The 22984-nt window shown below is 39.9% G+C and overlaps 1 protein-coding gene across 3 annotated transcripts in view; it reads right to left on the reverse strand.

The window, feature by feature from the left end:
- Positions 1 to 22984, reverse strand: part of LOC124612406 (centromere protein I-like) — a 367802-nt gene that overhangs the window by 45383 nt on the left and 299435 nt on the right. For all 3 annotated transcript variants that reach the window (XM_047140617.1, XM_047140609.1, XM_047140600.1), the window contains exon 13: positions 11394 to 11573. In XM_047140617.1, the coding sequence (XP_046996573.1) occupies positions 11394 to 11573 (180 nt within the window). The remainder of the gene's footprint in view (positions 1 to 11393; positions 11574 to 22984) is intronic.

Genomic DNA, 22984 nt, shown 5'->3' on the forward strand with positions numbered 1-22984 from the left:
TTTTCAGTAGCTTATCTTGCACTTGTATTAACCTGTGATTTTGCAATGTTAATCACTTAAATATGTTACCTTGACAAAGGTATTCCCGAAATTTCATTACTTTACGTTAATTACTGTTTGGTGTTGTGATTTTTTTTCTGTCTGTGTATATTACAAGTACTTTGAATAATTAACCTATGTTAATTCTACAGATTGATTAATGAACTGTTTTATCTATCGAAACCTATCACCAAAATAGGAAAATTAGGGAGAAACATTTCTAGATGGACAGAGGGAGAGTGGAGGAAGTGGAGGTGGGCATAGAGAGTAGGGGGAAAGATGGATAGAGTGAGAGTGAGTGAGAGAGAGAGAGAGAGAGAGAGAGAGAGAGAGAGAGAGAGAGAGAGAGAGAGAGAGAGAGAGAGAGGAGGAGGAGGAGATGTACACAGAAAGGGGGAAGAGGAGATGATCAGAGAGAGGGGGAAGAGGAGACGGTCACAGATAGGGTAAGGAGTAGATGGACAGACACACAGTGGAGGAGGGGGAAATGAAGGAGGCAGAGGGAAGATGTAGTGCAGTAGTGGGCAGGTGGTAAAGGAAGAGGGGAAGAAGAAGATGAACTGCATGTGGGGGATGAGAATATGGACAGAGGGAGAAGAGGAAGATATGGTCAGAGGGATGGGCCAGAGAAGACGGACAAAGAGAAGAGGAGGAGGAGGAGGAGGAGAAGGAGGAGATGAAGAGACAGAGAAGGTGGTGAGGATAAGGTAAGTAGGTACATAGAGGGTAGAGGTGGGAGGATGAAGTGAATGGAGAGAGAGAGAGAGAGAGAGAGAGAGAGAGAGAGAGAGAAATAAAGAGGTGGACACAGGAAGGGGGGGTGGGAGGAGATATGTACAATGTGTGTGTTGAACACACATGTAGCCGAAGTTTTAAGGAAAATGCTACCCAATATCTTGGTAATATATGTAAAGGTGAGTGTGTGTTTGGGAACTCCTCCCAGCCTGCTGGACTGGAATGGAATGGAATAGACTCAATTTGGCAAACAAACTCCTTGCCCAGGAGAGGACGAACAAGGGCGTTCATAACAGTCTAGCTCTAATATTCACAGAGATACAGACATACAATGTCTTGCATGACTGAAGTTTCGTGTGGGACTGGTATTGATCTGCGTTATTGACCTGCTCTGCAGGACAGCCTACACATCAGGCCCCTTAAGGGCAATCAGATAGGCAACCTGCCACACATAGATGTATTGCCGCTCACTGGCATATGCCCATCCATTTCTATCCCTCCACAGACAACAGGGTGTCATTTCCATGATGATGACCATCACAGGGAACATGCTATGTGCAGTGTATTTACACATCTGAAGTGGGTTCCATGTCGTGAGGTCACCAGATGTATGCCAGACTCTTAGTGCAAGTATGTATTCATCTTACGTGTAATATCTAAATGATTCCATCCCCACTGTACTTACATGCAAGTGCTAGATTCATTACTTACCCAGAAAGGATGACATAGTATACCATGTGATGCGACCCGGCTGACACCGGACCCGAACAATCTTTGCAACTACTCTACTGCAACACAAATGATGTATATGGGTGCAACATGCCAAGATGAAAGCACACATCAATAGGTCAACTGTTCCTGAGCCAGATGAAAAGAAACATTATGTGCACCGGATCACCTTTAGGACATGGAACAATGTCATGCACACATGCAATCAACTGCAGCAACACACACAGTGTTACGAGTCTGCAGACAACCTTACTGCGAGGCTTCAGTTGCTTAAGACAGTACATGTTCCACACACAACATTCCATTACAGCGCGAGACATGCCTTGAAAACACGAGATATCATCAGGCAGATACACATTCACAACTCTCATGCTGACCTATCATCATCTGCCTTGCAAGACGTACAAAGAGACACCGGTCATTTATCTACATGAAATATCGGCATTATCTTCACACTGCAGTGCAAACTAGTTTTCTGCCGAACCACCTGGCATGTGATGTAGAAATGGCCAGGTTAAACAGCCACACACATGTCCACCACCAGCCGAATTATTGCATTAACAAAAGGAGACACACTGCAGATGATACATTTCTTATGGCACATAAAAAAATATATGCACCGTAACACATGACATCATCCGGTACAACAGCAACGTGTATGCATACTGCAATGGCACACACACACACACACACACACACACACACACACACACACACTTAATTGCACAATTTAAAACTGCCTCAGGACAAGAACATATGTCGAGTTGTGAGTACAAATTAGTTATACAATTCAATAAAAGCAACATGCTTGTACATTTAAGAAACACCAAACAAGCAAATGATTACAATTTCAGAAAGGTTGGATGAACTGTTCAAGGGAATAAGCTTCCAAAATGAGCACATCAATAATGCAGTGGTCCACCTCTGGCCCTTATGCAAGCAGTTATCTGGCTTGGTAGTGATTAACAGAGTTATTGGATGTCCTATTGAGTGATACTGTGCCAAATTCTGTATAACTGTCATGTTAGATCATCAAAATCCCGAGCTGTATGGAGGACTTTGCCCATATTGTTCCAAACATCCTCAATTGGGGAATGATCTGTGGCCTTGCTGGCCGAGGTAGGGTTTGGCAAGCACAAAGACAAGCATTAGAACTCTTGCTGTATGTGGGCGGGCATTATCTTGCTGAAATGTAAGCTCAGTATGGCTAGCCATGAATGGTAACAAAATGGGACATAGAATATTGTTGACGTACCCCTTTTTCGTGAGGATGCCGTGGACGACAACCAACAGGTCCTGCTATGAAAAGAAATGGCACTCCAGACCTCCACTCCTAATTGTTGGGCTGTATGGCAAGTGACAGTCAGGTTGGTATCCCAGTGCTGTCTAGGGTGTTTCCACATGTCTTGGGCCTGGAATATCTTTGACTGGAGTAGAACTGTCTTCAGTGATGAGACCCTCTTGGAACGGAACCCCTATGACCAGTGAAGACTTGTCTGGAGATGCCCTGGACTGCATCACTTACAAGTGAAGGCATCATGACTATTACTGTTTAGCACTTTTCTTTCAATTGTGTCATATATTAATTCTTTTAAAGGATGAAACACCACATCAATGCAGTGCACTAAATCAATAGCATTTACTAGCCACAAAAGTGTAGAAATAGTATTTATTGCCAGTACTTGACACTCAAGTTGCCAACAGCTGTGACAGCAAGTTCACATTGCTTAATATTAATCCGAGATGAGCAATACCAGAAGAAGCTGACAAAAGCTGAGCTTACAACTTGTTTCACTGACCAGAAAGACAAGCTCAAAACACCAGATGGTGGCCACATATTTGGGTATACTTTGGGTGGATGCCCTCTATTGCATATTTAGTGAAACAAGCTAATTTTTCAGAAGCAATTTTACTGTGATATCCCATGAGTATTATAGCAGCTTTTAAGATAACATGTGGCTATGTCAACATATGGGAGAACAAGGAAGACCACCTCTGGAAGACTAGACCTGTGGGAGACCCAAACTCCGTACCCCCATTTACACCAAAACTCTCTCTACACATTTGTTATAAAATTATGATAGTACAAAAATAGAAAATAATAAAATTTTTGTGCATTTGGGAGGGATGAATGAACAAGTCTTCTCAAATTAACGCCCATATGCTACTAAGAGAGTCACAATTATAACAAGCAAACATGACCGGTTGATCACGAAGCCAGATTAATATCTATTATTAAATATCTTTGCATTTTACGTGTTTAACTGCTTGTTAAAATATAAGTTAATAAGCACTAAATAAAACTGATAGCAAAAAAAAAAGAAAAGCTAAGAAGAAATTTAAGATAAAAACACTCTATAGTTTAATGTAAATATAAAATCACTAGATAAAATACAGATACAATAATCACTCAGTTTCACAGTAAAATCATCCACCTAACAATTCAAGGTTTTGGGAAATGTATTGTTTCTTTACACACCTCTGTTGAAAGCAGACCGCCTGCTGAGATGCAACAGCAAGCTGTAACAAATCTTATGTGCCCCAGATGCAGCAGTGTGAACCATTGAAAGAGCTGATTTCAATTTCTACATTGCTAATGGATAGGTGAATACCTCTATACTGTTCGACATAAAACTGCAACTCTTCCTCTCTGCAGCTTCAATGTGCAGATGGAATGTGAAAGACTGACTGGTGAAGTTCGTGACATGGAAGTGCTCTGCCACTGTCTGGGCTGTACTACCACACTTAAAACATTGAAGCCACAGCTGGTATGCATTATGGAGAAATAACAGTTGTGACTAAAAAGTTAAATAATCTACTTTATACATCTACATACATACCCTGCAAGCCACCACAATGTCCATGCTACTAGTCATCTCCTTTCCAGTTCCACTTGCAAACAGAGTGAGCGAAAAATGACTATTTATATGAGCCTTAATTTCTCTTACCTTACCTTACCTTTGTGGAACTTATGCTAAATATACGTTAGTGGCAGCAGAATTGGTCTGCGGTCACCTTTTACAGTGACACTATATTTGCTGTTGACTGCACAGATTATTTATTTCACTATAGCAATTTCGGCCTCTGAGCTATTTTCAAGTGATGCTGTAAAACATTTTGCTTTAGCACAAGTCAGACTTTAAAATCATCTGACATGTATAGAGGGCAGTGTCAAAAACAGAAAAAAAAATTGCAGTAACACTTGAAAATGACCTAAGGCCAAAATTCAATAGTGAAATAAATAATTTCTACAGTCGATAGTGAATATGATTTCCTTTAAAAAATTCTACATGACTCTGAAGCCTGACCATGAGAAGTTAATCAGTTTTGCAGTCAGCTTCAAATGACAGTTCTCTACATTTTCTCACGTGGTTACTCAAAAGAAAATGTGTTTCCCTCCAGGGATTCCCATTTGAGTTTGTGAAGCTTTGGGGAATAAAATTTTTCTCCCTATATTAACAGGATACTACTGTATTATATAACAACTCAACCAATAACATGAACTGCAGGAAGGTTATTTAGTAGACTAGGTCAAATAAAAATATAGCTGTGAAGTGCAGTTAGTCAAGGGCATATTTCAAGTTTGTATTTATTATATGCTCAAAGCTAATAAGAGAGATAAATTTGAAATATTTAGCCACATGTGTTTCCTGAATTCCTATTAAAATACTAAATCACTTGATGTAATTAAAGTTTCTCATCACAATGTTCTCCAATACATGATTTCATCTTTAATTTTATAATTTTGGTGTAGATTTTACAGCTTTAAGTTTTAACTAATTTTAACATTTACATTAAACATTTCAGTGACAATTTTTATTTTTAATGGTAGATGTTTTTCAGTTTTGCCCAAATAATTAGCAACAGAAATTAGAGATTTCTTAGTAATTCATACATTATGAATATGATAATAGTTACTTAATTACAAACAAAATGGCTAAGCAGGGATGGCTAGAGGACAAATGTAAGGATGTAGAGGCCTATCTCACTAGGGGTAAGATAGATACCGCCTACAGGAAAATTAAAGAGACTTTTGGAGATAAGAGAACGACTTGTATGAATATGAAGAGCTCAGACGGAAACCCAGTTCTAAGCAAAGAAGGGAAAGCAGAAAGGTGGAAGGAGTATATAGAGGGTCTATACAAGGGCGATGTACTTGAGGACAATATTATGGAAATGGAAGAGGATGTAGATGAAGATGAAATGGGAGATATGATACTGCGTGAAGAGTTTGACAGAGCACTGAAAGACCTGAGTCGAAACAAGGCCCCCGGAGTAGACAATATTCCATTGGAACTACTGACGGCCGTGGGAGAGCCAGTCCTGACAAAACTCTACCATCTGGTGAGCAAGATGTATGAAACAGGCGAAATACCCTCAGACTTCAAGAAGAATATAATAATTCCAATCCCAAAGAAAGCAGGTGTTGACAGATGTGAAAATTACCGAACTATCAGCTTAATAAGTCACAGCTGCAAAATACTAACACGAATTCTTTACAGACGAATGGAAAAACTAGTAGAAGCCAACCTCGGGGAAGATCTGTTTGGATTCCGTAGAAACACTGGAACACGTGAGGCAATACTGACCTTACGACTTATCTTAGAAGAAAGATTAAGGAAAGGCAAACCTACGTTTCTAGCATTTGTAGACTTAGAGAAAGCTTTTGACAACGTTGACTGGAATACTCTCTTTCAAATTCTAAAGGTGGCAGGGGTAAAATACAGGGAGCGAAAGGCTATTTACAATTTGTACAGAAAGCAGATGGCAGTTATAAGAGTCGAGGGACATGAAAGGGAAGCAGTGGTTGGGAAGGGAGTAAGACAGGGTTGTAGCCTCTCCCCGATGTTGTTCAATCTGTATATTGAGCAAGCAGTAAAGGAAACAAAAGAAAAATTCGGAGTAGGTATTAAAATTCATGGAGAAGAAATAAAAACTTTGAGGTCCGCCGATGACATTGTATTTCTGTCAGAGACAGCAAAGGACTTGGAAGAGCAGTTGAATGGAATGGACAGTGTCTTGAAAGGAGGATATAAGATGAACATCAACAAAAGCAAAACAAGGATAATGGAATGTAGTCTAATTAAGTCGGGTGATGCTGAGGGAATTAGATTAGGAAATGAGGCACTTAAAGTAGTAAAGGGGTTTTGCTATTTGGGGAGCAAAATAACTGATGGTGGTCGAAGTAGAGAGGACATAAAATGTAGGCTGGCAATGGCAAGGAAAGCGTTTCTGAAGAAGAGAAATTTGTTAACATCCAGTATTGATTTAAGTGTCAGGAAGTCATTTCTGAAAGTATTCGTATGGAGTGTAGCCATGTATGGAAGTGAAACATGGACGATAAATAGTTTGGACAAGAAGAGAATAGAAGCTTTCGAAATGTGGTGCTACAGAAGAATGCTGAAGATTAGATGGGTAGATCACATAACTAATGAGGAAGTATTGAATAGGATTGGGGAGAAGAGAAGTTTGTGGCACAATTTGACCAGAAGAAGGGATCGGTTGGTAGGACATGTTCTGAGGCATCAAGGGATCACCAATTTAGTATTGGAGGGCAGCGTGGAGGGTAAAAATCGTAGAGGGAGACCAAGAGATGAATACACTAAGCAGATTCAGAAGGATGTAGGTTGCAGTAGGTACTGGGAGATGAAAAAGCTTGCACAGGATAGAGTAGCATGGAGAGCTGCATCAAACCAGTCTCAGGACTGAATACCACAACAACAACAACAACAATTACAAACAGTACACTTTTTTCAATGTAAAGTTCAGCATTTTGTTCATTACAGCTTTGAATGCATTGAGGGTTTTACTCAGCTTGCCCAGAGACAGGGGGAGGGGTGGGTGGGTATTAACTATGGGTCCGTATCTTAACGCAATGTAATAAAACTGATGCTGTCCACCCCCCCCCCCCCCCCCCCCCCCCAAGTGTTGGATGGTTGGACGGATGCAATATTCACAAATTACATGAATCAGTGGAGAAACCCCAAGTTACGCAGGCAGTAAATTACTAGAGGTTACTATGAAAGACTACAGAGTAAGTTAAAAATCACAGAAAGGGGCTTTTGAGAATAATGTTTTTGGCACGAGGAAGAATAAAAAGAATTTATTATTTTAACACCAATTAAATTCCTGACATTAAAATGGCACCCATATAGTTTCTTCCAAATATTTCCTAGACCCTATGGCGAGCAACTTAATTGTTGGTCTCAAAAGGTAGACTTACACAGCCTTGGGACGATACAATTTTCGAAATCTTTCTGGGTTTACAATCACTTTAAATAGATAAAATTCTGTGAGTTTTCTTCTGAGTACTCCTTGGTTACTGTCACGTATTACTGACTGTTGCATGATTTATGGCACTGTCCTTGTTTAAATGTGCTTCATTTGTGCCATCAGAGGTGTGCAAGTGCATTGTCGTATTAAGTATTGTTTTTACTCCACGACTGCTTCCACTTTGTGATAGCTCTCCTTCTGATCTAATTATTACTTTCTTGTTCTCTCTTTTGGAATCTGTATATGTATTTGACATTGAGAATTATAAGCTGCTCAAACCTGTGCACCATCATGGTACCAAGGCATGGTTCCTATATTAATGCATGAAAAGTTGTGCAATGTCTGGTATGGCATGTGATGATCAGATAAATGTAAACTGTTGCAGTAATTTTTGTTCACTATGTTGTTTATACTCGTGATGTAACTCATTGGCTTTGTCTGATTTTCAGTATACATGCAGATTATCAAATATAGACGTTGAAACTGATCACCTTGTAATAATTGCACCTATTTAGGCAAATTGCAATGTTCTATAGCAAGTTGGTGTATAAATTCATACTGTTTTTCCATAACTTTAATACACACAAGACAGAATTCAGTCATCAATAATGTATTCTCCTCCACTATTTCCAATACTTAGGCAATTCTGGTGTACCTTTTCCATTTCGTGACTGTGAAAATCATGTGGTTTTGAGGCGAAGAACTCATCGAGCCATGTTTGGAGTAAATTTTTGCCTGGAAAGGATGTCCCTTGAAGGTTGTTTGATAGAGAGCAGAAAAGGTGAATATCTGAGGGTGCAAGATCAGGTGAATAAGGTGAGTGTGGCAGGACTACCTGACCCAACTCGTATACATCTACATCTACATGATTACTCCGCACTTCACAATTAAGTGCTTGGCAGAGGGTTCATTGAACGACAATCATACGATCTCTCTACCATTCCACTCCCGAATAGCGCACGGGAAAAACGAACACCGAAACCCTTCTGTTCGAGCTCTGATTTCTCTTATTTTATTTTGATGATCATTCCTACCTATGTAGGTTGGGCTAAACAAAATATTTTCGCATTTGGAAGAGAAAGTTGGTGACTGAAATTTCGTAAATAGATCTCGCCGCGACGAAAAACGTCTTTGCTTTAATGACTTCCATCCCAACTCGCGTAACGTATCTGCCACACTCTCTCCCCTATTACGTGATAATACAAAACGAGCTGCCCAATTTTGCACCCTTTCGATGTCCTCCGTCAATCCCACCTGGTAAGGATCCCACACCGCACAGCAATATTCTAACAGAGGACGAACGAGTGTAGTGTAAGCTGTCTCTTTAGTGGACTTGTTGCATCTTCTAAGTGTCCTGCCAATGAAATGCAACCTTTGGCTCACCTTCCCCACAATATTATCTATGTGGTCTTTCCAACTGAAGTTGTTCGTAATTTTAACACCCAGGTACTTAGTTGAATTGTACTATTTATCGAGTAATCGAATTACAACGGATTTCTTTTGGAACTCGTGTGGATCACCTCACACTTTTTGTTATTTAGCGTCAACTGCCCCCTCCACACCATACAGCAACCTTTCCTAAATCGCTTTGCAACTGATAATGGTCTTTGGATGACCTTACTAGACGGTAAATTACAGCATCATCTCTATTACTACGAACTGCGGCCTTTATGACAGGAAATCACAAATCCAGTCGCACAACTGAGATGATACCCCATAGGCCCGCAGCCTGATTAGAAGTCGCTTGTGAGGAATGATATCAAAAGCTTTCCGGATATCTAGAAATACGGAATCAACTTGAGATCCCATGTCGATAGCGGCCATTACTTCGTACGAATAAAGAGCTAGCTGTGTTGTTTTCTGAAACCATGCTGATTATGTATCAATAGATCGTTCTCTTCGAGGTGATTCATAATGTTTGAATACAGTATATGCTCCAAAACCCTACTGCAAACCGATGTCAATGATATAGGTCTTTAGTTCGATGGATTACTCCTACTACCCTTCTTAAACACTGGTGCGACCTGCACAATTTTCCAATCTGTAGGTACAGATCTATCGGTGAGCGAGCGGTTGTATATGATTGCTAAGTAGGGAGCTATTGTATCAGCGTAATCTGAAAGGAACTTAGTCGGTATACAATCTGGACCTGAAGACTTGCCCGTATCAAGCGATTTGAGTTGCTTCGCAACCCCTAAGGTATCTACTTGTAAGAAACTCATGCTAGCAGCTGTTCGTGTTTCAAATTCTGCTCCACTCACTATCTTCAGATGACAAAATGTAAACTTAGATAACATCAGTGACCTACAAATAAAAAATGATAATAGATACATAAACCCATAGCAACTGGAATACCAACATGCAAAACAGGAACATTATGAACTGCGAACTACTGTATACGGTTTCTGTCAGTCTAGCAGAATACAAGCAGGCATTATTCTGGAGTAGCATTACTTGCGCGCAGCCTTCCTGGTTGTTGTACTTGGACTGCATCTGCAAGATATCTTAGTTGTTGCAATAAATGTCAGTTGCAATGGTTACACCTCAGGAAAGAAATTTGGCGTATACCACACAGTCAGTATTCCACCAGATGCGTAACATTATTTTTTGTGGATGCATAAAGGGCTTTGTACGGGGAGTTGTTACTTTACTTGCACTCAACTATTCCTTTCTTTTCCTTATGTCAGCATAAAGACATCAATTCTCATCACCAGCGATTATACAGGATAGGAAAGGTTGGTGTTGTTCATGAGCCCACTGATGATGAGCAAGCAGAGATGCATGTGTGGCCTGTTGCTGATTTTGGCTTAAGACATGCAGTAGCCACGCGACTGAACTGTCTCCATTGCATGCAAATGTTGCACAATGGTGGAATGATCACAGTTCGCCACTGCCAGTTCTCGAACACACTAACAAGGATCATTGTGGATTAAAGCGTTTAAATGATCTTGATCAAACCCCAAAGGTCTCCCTGAACATGGAGAGTCACTAATGTCAAAATGATCCTCCCTAAAACGAGGAAACCATTTTCTTCCCATGCTTTATACAACGGTGTTATCCCCATACACAGCACAAATGTTTCAGACTGGCTTCTCTGCTGTCCTCCCTCTACTGAACTCAAACAGAAGAATGTGTCTGAAATGTTCCAATACTACATTTCCTAGCATCCACTGCTCCACTCACTATCTCCAGATGACAAAATGTAAACTTAGATAACATCAGTGACCTACAAATAAAAAAATGATAATAGATACATAAACCCATAGCAACTGGAATACCAACATGCAAAACAGGAACACTACGAACTTATGCAACAACCTGATACATTACACTGAGATCACTTATCCCCTAACACAACTATATTAAATTTCATGAAAAGTTTTTCACTGTTTTGCAAGGCTAGAAATACATATATGCTGCCTCAAACTACTGATTTAGTCAAAGGCAGCATTTTTCAAAATACTTCTCATTATTTCTTAAATAACTTGGCATTAAAGCAAAGTTTTTCATTTTCCTACTCATCTGGGAAATAACTTTCAAAAGTGTGTCACATACTACTTGACCATTGCACTTTTCAAAAAGCAATGCATATTCAATACTTATTATGATGCAATTACCTTCTCATAGAACATGAGGACTTCAGGCAGTAAAATCGCTGTGGACTCTGCTTGAGAAAACCCTTGGCCAAACATGTATGACGCAAACTTCAGAATGCACACGTAAGTTCTTTTAGGATTCCATTCAGGAATTACATGTAAAAACAAGTCACAATAGTCTCTGTAATGCCGAGCAAGCATCTGCAACAATATACAAATAAGACAGAATCAGGAATTGCCCAGTCTACAAAGATTGGAGAGTTAAGGAATAAATTCATAACACTTCAAATTGGAAAAATTTCTAAAATCTTACAGCATGCCCCTGGAAAACATGATTCAGTTTTAATGTACCATCCTTAGAAATTATGATAATTACAGTAACAATGCTCCCCCCCCCCCCCCCCAAAAAAAAAAATCTCTTTTGTAAACAGTAAGTATAGTACACCAAAATCACATTCCCCACAATTTCCCAACACTTATTAGGGAACTGAAAATATAGAAGAATATGAAAGCTCTCTCTCTCTCTCTCTGTAACTCTCTCTCTCTCTCTCTTTCTTTCTCACACACACACACACACACACACACACACACTACAATCCCAAACACCGGTACAACAATTGAAAAATTCACCTGGGTAATCATAATCAATCTCCTTATGCTGATGGCAAATTGACATTCATTGGAAGAATCTAAGGAAATTAATTCACGAAGAACATGATAATGCATACAACTATTATTTAAGAAGTTCTTGAGTATCGCTCATCAGCCCGGAACCCATACCGAGTATAATCAATAGAAGGCGTCAACAAGAGCAGCACATTTGGCTATCAGTTCATTTAATAAGTGCACCAGTGTCACTGATACGCCGATCTAACACCGGTGACAGACTGCACAAGAGGTGTTGCGTATTATGGAGATGTTTACTGTCTAAATTCCAAAAGAGTAATTTCAAAGCGTATTAAAGTGACATATTACTGTCTTTCAATACAAATCTTCTCTAACAAACCATATTGGTCAAATGAGTTATTTTTGAGTTCTGATGGAGACTTGACAGCAGTCATACTTCCTGAGAACCATTTAATGAAGTGGTACGGCACAAGTGATATCTGCACACAAAGTAAGCTCAACCTAACATTAAAAGGTGACTTTCAGAAGCTAAATTGCTCCAAACAAATTGTTGCACCAACCATACCCATAGGTGTGATCTTATATTCATGGGGAATGGGAATGTAAAGATTAAGCCTTATTGGAAAAAATTTATACTATAAAATTAATACAAAGCAATAGCCAAAGTAAGGGTAGTCTGAAAGAGCACACCAGTGAAATCAAAATCTTTTACTACATAACATTCAATACCATGAAGCTCCACTCTGCACATTTTAACATGCTTGGATCCTCCTCGGCATGCTGTGCACAAGATGGTTGCAGCACTGTTGCTCAAGCTTGTCCCAGGCCCTGATGGTGATCCTTCTGAGGTCATTCAACATGTCCGGTGAGCACCTGCGATGATGCACCGCAAGCTGCAGTCACTCATAAATGTGCTTAATCAGGTTCAAATCAGTGCAAACGTTGTTCAGTCATTCTATTCAGTTGGTGGCTGCCTTCTGGAGGAACATTTTGCTACAAGGGCGTAGTGTGTTCACACATTATTGCCTTGAAAGATAAATTCATCATTATGATGATAAATGTAGGGTTGGAAAATAGGTTGGAGGGTTCTGCCCCGATACTGCACAACCTTCAGATTACCCTGTTGCTGATCCCCTCACACTCTCACATGACAATCACAAAAGGTCTCAGAGAAATTTTGTAATCATTACTGATCCAGGAATCCCTAGCTTGCTTTCTTTGCAGTCCACGGTGCATTGGAGTTTGCACTGTTGTCTGTAACAGAAAGCTGTCATGCCAGTTGATTGTGTGGAGATGGTGATGTACTGTCTGGGCCAACACAACCGTCCCAGTTCCCACCAAAAAAGACATCATACACTCTTGATGGGTTCTCCTCAGTGTACCTACAAGCACTCACAACACATGTTGCCTACCTCAGGCAATCACCACAAGACAGATATTCATTAATTTGTGTCCCACAATAGCAGTTGTATGTTTACATGACATTGCTGCTATGTAAGCCAGTTTGATGATGAACTTCCCATCCTGAAAAGCTTTCTTGGTGTTATATGATAATATGCCCACTGTCTCAGTTTGAAATAACACTTTGTGGTATGTTGACAGATTGAACATTTTACACAAGGTGTACTGTTCTGTTCACAATTGAAGATGTTAGATGCTCTACTGGACTGCAGAGGGTGTAGATCTGCTTTTACCTCCATCTCACAGTAATGATTTCCTGTGATCAAAAAGAGTATTGAGAAAGATATTTCTGATTTTCCCTTTTTTTTAAAAAAAAAAAAGAAAGAAAGAAAGGAACTGTGGAAAATGTGAGGATTTAAAAAAATATATATATATTATGTGTTGATGCATACGTTTTGTATAATTAAATGAAGACAAACAAACTTGGATCCCCAATACAAATGAAGACACAGAGACAAACAAAGGCATAAGTAAAATATGAAGCAAAATATGCCTTCTATAACCAGACGTTCCTTCATAGGCAAAAGAGGAGAAAGAGCAAAAAGAAATGATACAACTGTGAAATCCCAACAAGTCAAGAGCAGAACAAGGTACGATGAAATTAGCCTGGAAAAACATAGACTTTTTCTATTATTATATGACTTATGAGATGAACAGAATTTTCCTTTTATGAATGCTACATGTTTGGAATATCAGATACTTTCACATTACATATCACAACGACTGAAAACTGAAAAAGTGCATGTATTGGGTGGGGAGAAGGGGTTAAGTTCACCAACAAAATGTATTCTAGTATACTTTTTTCCAATGGTTCGACAGTCTCAGAAACTATAAATTTACTGTGCTCCTCGTCCTTACTGTAGTCCAGTAAAGACTACTATATGGTTGACGTTAATGAGCTTCACAACCCAATCCATTTCTCCCCTTCTTCCAACAACTTTGTATGTCGCACAGGTAATAGGTACCGTGAAAATCCGGAATTTTCTTGTGATGATATGAGCAAGGAATTTACTTTATACAGATCCACAGAAGAAAGAAGGTTTCCAACAGGTAGTGCAACTTCCTCGGAGTAGATTAGTGATGCTGGTTGCAGTCTTCCTCAGGGAGAAAAGGAACAATCTGTGAGAAGGAATAGTCAGGATACATCTACACACATTGTGTGTGTAATATTGTGATTAATGAAACAAACAGCTGTGTCAAACAATTAACAGGGCGCCTGTTGTACTTGAGCTGACCAACAGAGCTCATTTGGTTACATACACTGATCAGCAAGAACATTATGACCACCCACCTAATAGTCGGTACTATATGGCCACCTTTGGCATTGATAACAGCAGCAATGTGTTGTGGTATGGAAGCAATGAGGCCTTGGTAGGTTCCTGCAGGGAGCTGGCACCACATCAGCACACACAAGTCTTCTAATTCCCATAAATTACGGGGAGGGGGACGACGAGCTCTGACATTATGGGCAGTCACATCCCAGATGTATTCAATCGAGTAACTTGCCACTGTGTTCCTCACACCACTCCATCACACTCCTTGTGTTGTGATGGCGGATTATCTTGTTGAAAAATGTCACTGCCTTTGGGAAACATAATTGTCACGAAGGATTGTAAAGTTCTGCAACCAATGTAAAATACTCTTTGGCTACCATGGTGCCTTGCATGAGCTCTACTCGATGCGTGGATGCCCACGTGAATGCTCCCCCCCCCCCCCCCCCCCACCCCCTCAAGGGCATAATGGAGCCATCACAAGCTTGTCTCTGGTTCACAGCACAGGTGTCATGGAGCTGTTCCCCTGGAAGATGATGGATTTGCACCCTTCCATCAGCATGATGAAGAATGTAACAGACCATGCAATGCTCTGCCACTGCACCAATGTCCAGTGTTGATGGTCACATGCCCATTTTAGTCACAGTTGTCGATGTCATGGTATTAACATTGGCACATGCATGGGTTGTCAGCTGCAGACGCCCATTTTTAGATGTGTTCGGTGCACTGTGTGTTCAGACACACTTGTACTCTGTCCGGCATTGAAGTCTGATGTTAGTTCTGCCACAGTTTGCCACCTGCCCTGTTTTACCAGTCTTCCCAGCCTATGACGTCCAATGCGTGTAATGAAGGGTGGGTGGATACCCAACCAAAAATCATCTGGATATGTTTCCACCTTGGTTTCGCCCCATGTTGAAGACCACAATAATTTCATCCTAAAGGACATTGCAATTACAATGGTAACAATTTTCATTCAAGGGAACACAATTGCAATAATAATAATTTTCATTTTAGGGGATACCATGAGAATAATAGGAACAGAAAATGACAACAGAGATTTTGGCACCATAAACAGATATTGGCATGGGTACAATGACACAAGAAGAAAAGAAACTATAAATATTCTTTTCATGATCCATGGGACAAGTGTACCCCAATTCACTTTTTCGTGCTGCACGACCAAGGGGACAACAGAAACCACACATCTGTAGTGTGCTGCCATCTACTGGAAGCCTTCGCTACTACTTTAAAGCATTACAGACTTCTTCCCGCCAAGTAGCTGCATTCTGCTGGAAGTTGTTCGATGCAGTGCACTTGTTTGATCGCTTCTGTGAAAGTTTTTGCATATTTTTCAACTGTTCTTTTGTAAATAAGCAAGGTAAGTATAATAACCATATTTATTGTGTTTCTTATCATTTATTAGTAAATATTATGTGGAATTTCAGCGTAAAATGTACTTCAGTGATTTGGTAAATAGTTTTTAGTTTTTGACTGCATGAAATATGAATCACATGGCCAGTGCGACATATTTGTCCCACATATTATTTATAATTTCGTTATACATTAGACATTTTGGCTTTATTTCTCTCTCTGTGCGATGCTACATCACTTGGCTCAGTAAAGAATTCATACAATAACAATAAAAACAGCAGCATCAGCAGCAGCAGCAGCAGCAGCAGCAGCAACAACAACAACATCATGGAGACCTTATTTCCGTTTTCTTTTTAGAAATGTCATGTCTGAAAGATAAAGAACTTCTTGAGTATTACTTTTCGCTTCCTGATAATGAAGAATTTTCGGAGGAAGAAGGTGGTGATGAAGCTGCAGATAAGCTCACCCGTCTTGACGCATCCAACAGTACATCTATTAATACTACACCACCTAGAACATTGGCTGAGCCACATAGTTATGGTTGTCACAACAATGGTGACAGTGCTAGAATGGAGGTGGGAGAAAATGATGGTATTGCATGTGCAGTAAAAGAAAATGTCACCAAAATTACCAATAACACTGCAAATGAACTTATTGTGTGTGCAGAACAAGAGAATGGGGCCGAACATGCCAATGAAACTGAAACACAGTGGAATGACAAGGTAACTTCGTTTGAAAACTTATCAGCATCTCTTGATGGAAGTGCATATATGAAGATTGATTTTGGACCAAATGATAAAGTAATAGATTTTTTTTTACAATTTTGTACTGATGATTGATTGAGGAAGATCAAAGATGAGACTAATCTCTATGCAACTAAAATACATGACAACATTACTAGAGGTAAAAGGGTAAGGCAGGCCAGGTGCAATTGGAAAGACACTGCCGTTGAAGAAATAAAAATATTTTATTGCCATTCACATTCTAATGGGAATAGATAGACTGCCTGAGCTGAGTCACTATTGGTCCACTGACCCACTTTTAGGTGTAAGTGGAATTTCTCAACTAATGAGTAAAACCAGGTTCAAAAAACTGACTGAAAACATTCACTGCAATGACAATGCTACAGCAGTACCAAGAGGTGAAGCTGGCTACGATCGACTATGCAAATTACACCCAATAATTGACGCTCTCAATAACAATTTGAAAGAAGTGCACACTCCATCAAGTATCATGGCTGTTGATGAAAGTACGGTCCCATACCGAGAGCACTGTTCTATAAAGCAGTACCTTCCAATAAAGCCTGTAAAACAAGGTTACAAAATTTGATGCCTTGCTGATTCAAAAACAGGTTTCATAACTCAGTTTGAGGTGTATGCTTGAAAGAAGGACATCCAAGACTCATTGTTCAGTTTGGGAGAAAATGTTGTGCTCCATCTTACTGATTCATACATGCAGTCTCACCAACTAATTGTGTTCAATAACTTCTTCACGTCGTACAATCTGATGAAGTAACTAAATGAAAGAGGACCTTTTGGAGTTGGAACAGTGAGGACAAACAGGAAGGGACTTTCAGGTATGATGAAGAAACAAGACAAATTACAACGGGGGCAGTTGGCAGTTTATGTTCAAAACAAAGGGATGTGTCTCAGCAATAAAATGGCAAGACAACAAGACTGTGATGATACTAAGTTCTTATCATACCCAAAAGATGTAACCTTTGTCAACAGGAAAAACAGAGATGGTACTTCATCAGAGGTCTTCTGTCCTAAAGCAGTTGCAGAGTATAATGTATTTCTGAGAGGTGTAGATTGCTTTGATCAAATGCATAAGAGATATGCAATTGGAAGGTGATCTCTAAAGTGGTGGCATCATCTTTTCTTTTTCGTAACTGACCTGGCAATTGTTAACAGTTTCATAATGTGGAACCGTAAGCATAGAGGAGGACATAACCAGTTATCCTTTCACCTTTCGCTTATCAGACAACAAACAGCAGGTCATAAAATCAAAAGAAGACCAAATTTTCTAAGAAGAAACAAACCGGGTGTCATGACTGTATCAGACGAAGTTCACTTTCCCAGCAAAAGACACAAGGAAGCACTGCAGGTTATGGAGCACAAAGCAGAAGGAAGTACAAACCGACATGATGTGCATACACCACAAAGTTCCTCTATGTGCACATCCCTGCTTCAAAAAATTTCATAGAAAATAAATGATCCTGATATCGGCATTGGTAAAATCAACATCAAACATCATTTACAACATAACCCTTGTATTTGTATAAACTGGTCACAAAAATTAATTATTTTTTGTAAAAGTTGCAGCTGAAATTAAATGATCTCTCTTATGCTTTGTTTTTATTCAAACCTATGCAATACTCCCATCTAATGACCAATGGGACATATAAGACCCACCTGAAATATTAAAAAAGCTGATTGTAGCAACCATACACTTTTTATACATTTCAATTTAGAAGCTATTCCTTAAACAAAATACAAAACCAAAACTTAAAAAACTGAGTAAAAAATAATGTGGTCATAAAAGGGATATTCATGAATTAAAAAACTAATAAGTGTCCCACTGTCGGTCCACACGGGTGAAATGCATGAGTAATAAATGGAACAACATCAATAATAATAATAATTAAAAACAAACAGATTCATGTGAAGTAATGAGTTATTATTTTAAAAATGTGGACTATTCTATAAATATGATGTCTGTAGAAAATGAAACTTGTCAACCAATCAATCTCAGAACTGCAGGTAAGGAAATTGAATACACATGTATCAGTAAAAAGGCAGGAAATATCATAAACTTAACAGAATTCTATAATTGGGTAGAAAGAAGTAACTTGACTGAGAATAACCAGGCTAATGATGTACATGATGATTTAGGGATTGAAGCAGTTATGATGGAACCAGGCGAGCAAAAGTTGGGCACTGTGTTAATGAACAATGACTTAAGAATAAATAGATACAAAAACAGTATTGCAAATATTAAAGAGAAAGATGTAGATGATGTTTGTGGTATTAAGGGGAATAATTGTGGTGATGACTTTGTGGCAGTAGATGAAGAAAAGTATTTTATTTGTTTCAAACAGAAAGTGGGTGTATAAGAAGCTTTGGGTGAAAATGGTGAGTATATTAATGTTTTAGAGATACCCAATTATGTTGCTAATGATTTGTATAATATTGATGATAGTGCCACAGCTAATAGGTTCTATGATTTAACTCCTTGTGAAGAAACATGTACACATGATATGAAAACTTTAATAATTAAATATGACAAGGAGATTAGGCTACCTGTTGAGAAGAACAAAAGTGAATTATTTCTGTATAATAAAGAGGGGTCCAGAAAATGTACACAATCTTTGATAGTCAACATTAATGGAACAAAATGACATACCTTTACAGCTCTTGCACAGGGGAAAGGTAATTTTGTGTATTCAAAGTGACCCCCATTAACAGCCGAACAATGTTGATGCTACGGATCTGTTGACCAAAGTATGGTTGTCAGTGTTGCCGGTGTGATAGCAGCATAGGACGCCCCGATGTTTTCTCTTAGCTAGTTCAGCATAGCTGGCTTCTGTTGGTAAAGTTCACTTTTCAAGGTCCCCCATAGGTAGAAGTCAAGAGGTGTAAGGTCTGGAGACACTATCAGGTATTCAACAGCTCCTCTAGACCTATCGATCATCCAGGTAGATTTTCATCCAAGTAGACTCTGACATTTCTGTGCCAGTGAGGTGTAGTGCCATCTTGTTGTACATAAATTTTTTTATTTCCAAATACCTCCCAGATGCCCGGTAAAATTGATGTTTGCAGCATATGTAGTAGCAGCTGCTGAACTGAGAGGATGCGCAGCAGCAGAACTTGTCTGATAAATAGTAAATTAATTTAGTCTTTTTTTTCCACATGCTTCTGAAATGTTGAAATGTATGTGAATTTTTAAGGGACCAAACTGCTGCAGTCATCGGTCCCTAGACTTACATACTACTTAAACTAATTTACACTAAGAACAACACACGCATCCATGGCTGAGAGAGGACTAGAACCTCCAACGGGAGGGGCCGTGCAGTCGGAGACATGGCGCCTCTAACCGCGTGGCCACTCCGCGTGGCTCACATGCTTCTGATAAGAAGTGAACTATACTTGTGTATTTTACTGTGTAGACAATTGGTTAGAAAATTGATCATAGTTTTTGTTTTTGCGTAAGTGCTGTGAATATCCTTGTGTAGAGGGGCTTCCTAGTGCACATGTTCCCACCACTAGAAACTTCATCATGCCACAAAGTTTTAATTTTGTGCTAGTAGACAGCATAGAGTTTAGATCAGTGCATTCTAGTTTGAATATTTATCTTGTGCAGTAACTTTTCGGTAAACAGGATTTCTAATAACAGGTATCTCTAAATATATCAACTACAGTAGAGAAATTTATTTCTGTTTAATAGCTTGGAATGAAAGTAAATCTAATCAAATCTAATCTAATGTAATCTAACTTGTGGTCTCAGAGTACAGTGAGAAATCTGCACAGCAACTTTTAGTGTTACTTTGTTCTCCTTTGCTATATTTTGTATACACTTCAAACTCAGTAGCACCATTTGAGACCTTATATCTATTTTATACACTGTATGATATGGCTTGGGACTCTGCTTGTTGTAAGCAGGACACAAGGCGAGTTGGTTGCTGTCCGAAAACAGCTGGAAGCTGCGTTGGCTACCGTCGACAAGCTTCTAGCTAATGCTCAAAGTTGCAGTGATGTTGCGGCACCAGTGAGAAAACCTGCGACACCCTTGGTGCCACTGGAATCCCCTGGTGACCCGGACGTTCGCTGTGCCTTCTGATACGCAATATCTAGCTGGTCTGTCCTCACTCCAGAGTGGGTGGCAGACAGTGGTGGGTTCGCGTGTCGCTGGGCGGAAGGCGATAGAGGGAGCAGGCCATGTGGCTGGCTCCCTACATCTTAACAACAGCTACAAGGTGCTACCCAGTGTTGTTGATAACTGAGCCAGCAGAGGATGCCTCTCCTGTTGGGGCAGCGGTCGATTTTCCTGCCCAGTGTGGACAAGTACAGAGGGTAGGTATGCTTGTCGTTGGGAGCTCCAATGTTAGGCGGGTGATGGACCCCCTCAGGAAGATAGCAGGTAAGGTGCGAAAGAATACCAGTGTGCATTTGGTATTTTTGCCGGAAGGTCTCATCTGTGATATGGAGGACGCCCTGCCAGTGGCTATCGAGCACAATGGATGCAACAGGCTGCATGTAATGGCACTTGTCGGCACGAATGACACCTGCTGCTTGGGATCCGAGGCCATCCTTGGCTCCATTCGGCAGCTGTCCGATTTCGTGAAGGCAACTAGCAACACATGCAGGGTGCAAGCTAAGCTGTATTTGTAGCATCGTACCCAGGGTTGATTGCGGTCCTCTGGTTTGGAGTAGAGTGGAAGGTCTAAAGCAGAGGCTCACACAACTCTGCGATAGTAACGGATGTGAATTTCTCGACCTCCACTATCGGGTGCAGAATTGTACGGTTCCCCTTAATAGGTCAGTCGTGCACTACATGCGGGAAGCGGCTGCTAGGGTAGTGGAGTACATGTGGCGTGCACATCGGACTTTTTTTGGTTAGAGAACCCCTCTCTTGGGACCAAAGACAATTTGCCTGTTAAATCAGCCACAGTGCAGAGAACCTTGGTCCTCATAGATCAGAGACAGAGAAGATTAATAATATTTTAGTAAACTGCAGGAGCATCCGAGGAAATGTCCCAGAATTATTATCACTTACTGAAGCTTTCAATGCACACATAGTATTAGGAACAGAACACTGGTTGAAACCAGACATCAATGACAACAAAATCCTAAGTTCAGATTGGAAAGTTAATCATAAGAATAGGTTAGTCGCCAATGGTGGTGGCATGTTCATTTCAGTAAAAAATTCGATAAAATCTAGTGAGTTTATCATGGATTCTGAATGTAAATTAATCTGGGTGAAACCGAATATCAAAGAATGGTGATTGGATGTTTCTACAGACCACCTGGGTCAGGATCCGTAGTTTGAGAGTGCTTCAGACAGAACTTGCAGAATAGCATTAGCAGTTTTCCTGATCATGCCGTTGTAATAGGGGGTGACTTCACTCACCAGGTATAGATTGGGAGTGTTTCGCCATCAAGAATGGCACCAGAGACAGGGATTCTTGTGGCTTTGTTCTGGATGTCTCGTCCGAAAATTACCCTGAGCAGGTAGAGAACCAACTCAAGAGGGTAACGTCTTAGACCTCCTGGCAGCAAACAGAACTGAACTTATTGAATCAGTTAACAGAGAGGAAGGTATAAGCAATCATAAGGTTGTGACAGCAACTATGATGATGGTTTCTACAAGGAATGTTAAGAAAGGTAGGAAGATATATTTGCTCAGCAGGGTGACAGGATACAAAATTCAGAATATTTCAGCAGTCAGCATCAAATATTCGGTGATGAGGACGAAGATGGGGGGAACAAATGGAAAAAATTAAAAGACATCGTTCATTGTGCCCTAGACAAGTACGTTCTGAGTAAGATTTTAAGGGATGGAAAGATCCACCATGGTTTAATAGCCATGTTAGAAAAGTGCTACGTAAACAAAGAGCGCTTTATCTCAGATTCAAAACAAGTAAAAACCTAGCTGACAAACAAAAGCTGAATGAAGTGAAAACGAGCGTAAGGAGAGCAATGAGAGAAGCGTTCAATGATTATGAAAGTAAGAAGTTGTCAACCGACCTGAGTAAAAACTCTAAGAGATTTTGGTCTTATGTAAAATCAGTAAGCGGGTCAAAATCATCTATTAATTCTCTCAGCACTACACTGGCACCAAAACGGAAGATAACAGAGAGAAGGCTGAAATACTGAATTCATT

This window comes from Schistocerca americana, chromosome 1 (genome assembly GCF_021461395.2).
Source record: "Schistocerca americana isolate TAMUIC-IGC-003095 chromosome 1, iqSchAmer2.1, whole genome shotgun sequence".
NCBI lineage: Eukaryota > Metazoa > Arthropoda > Insecta > Orthoptera > Acrididae > Schistocerca > Schistocerca americana.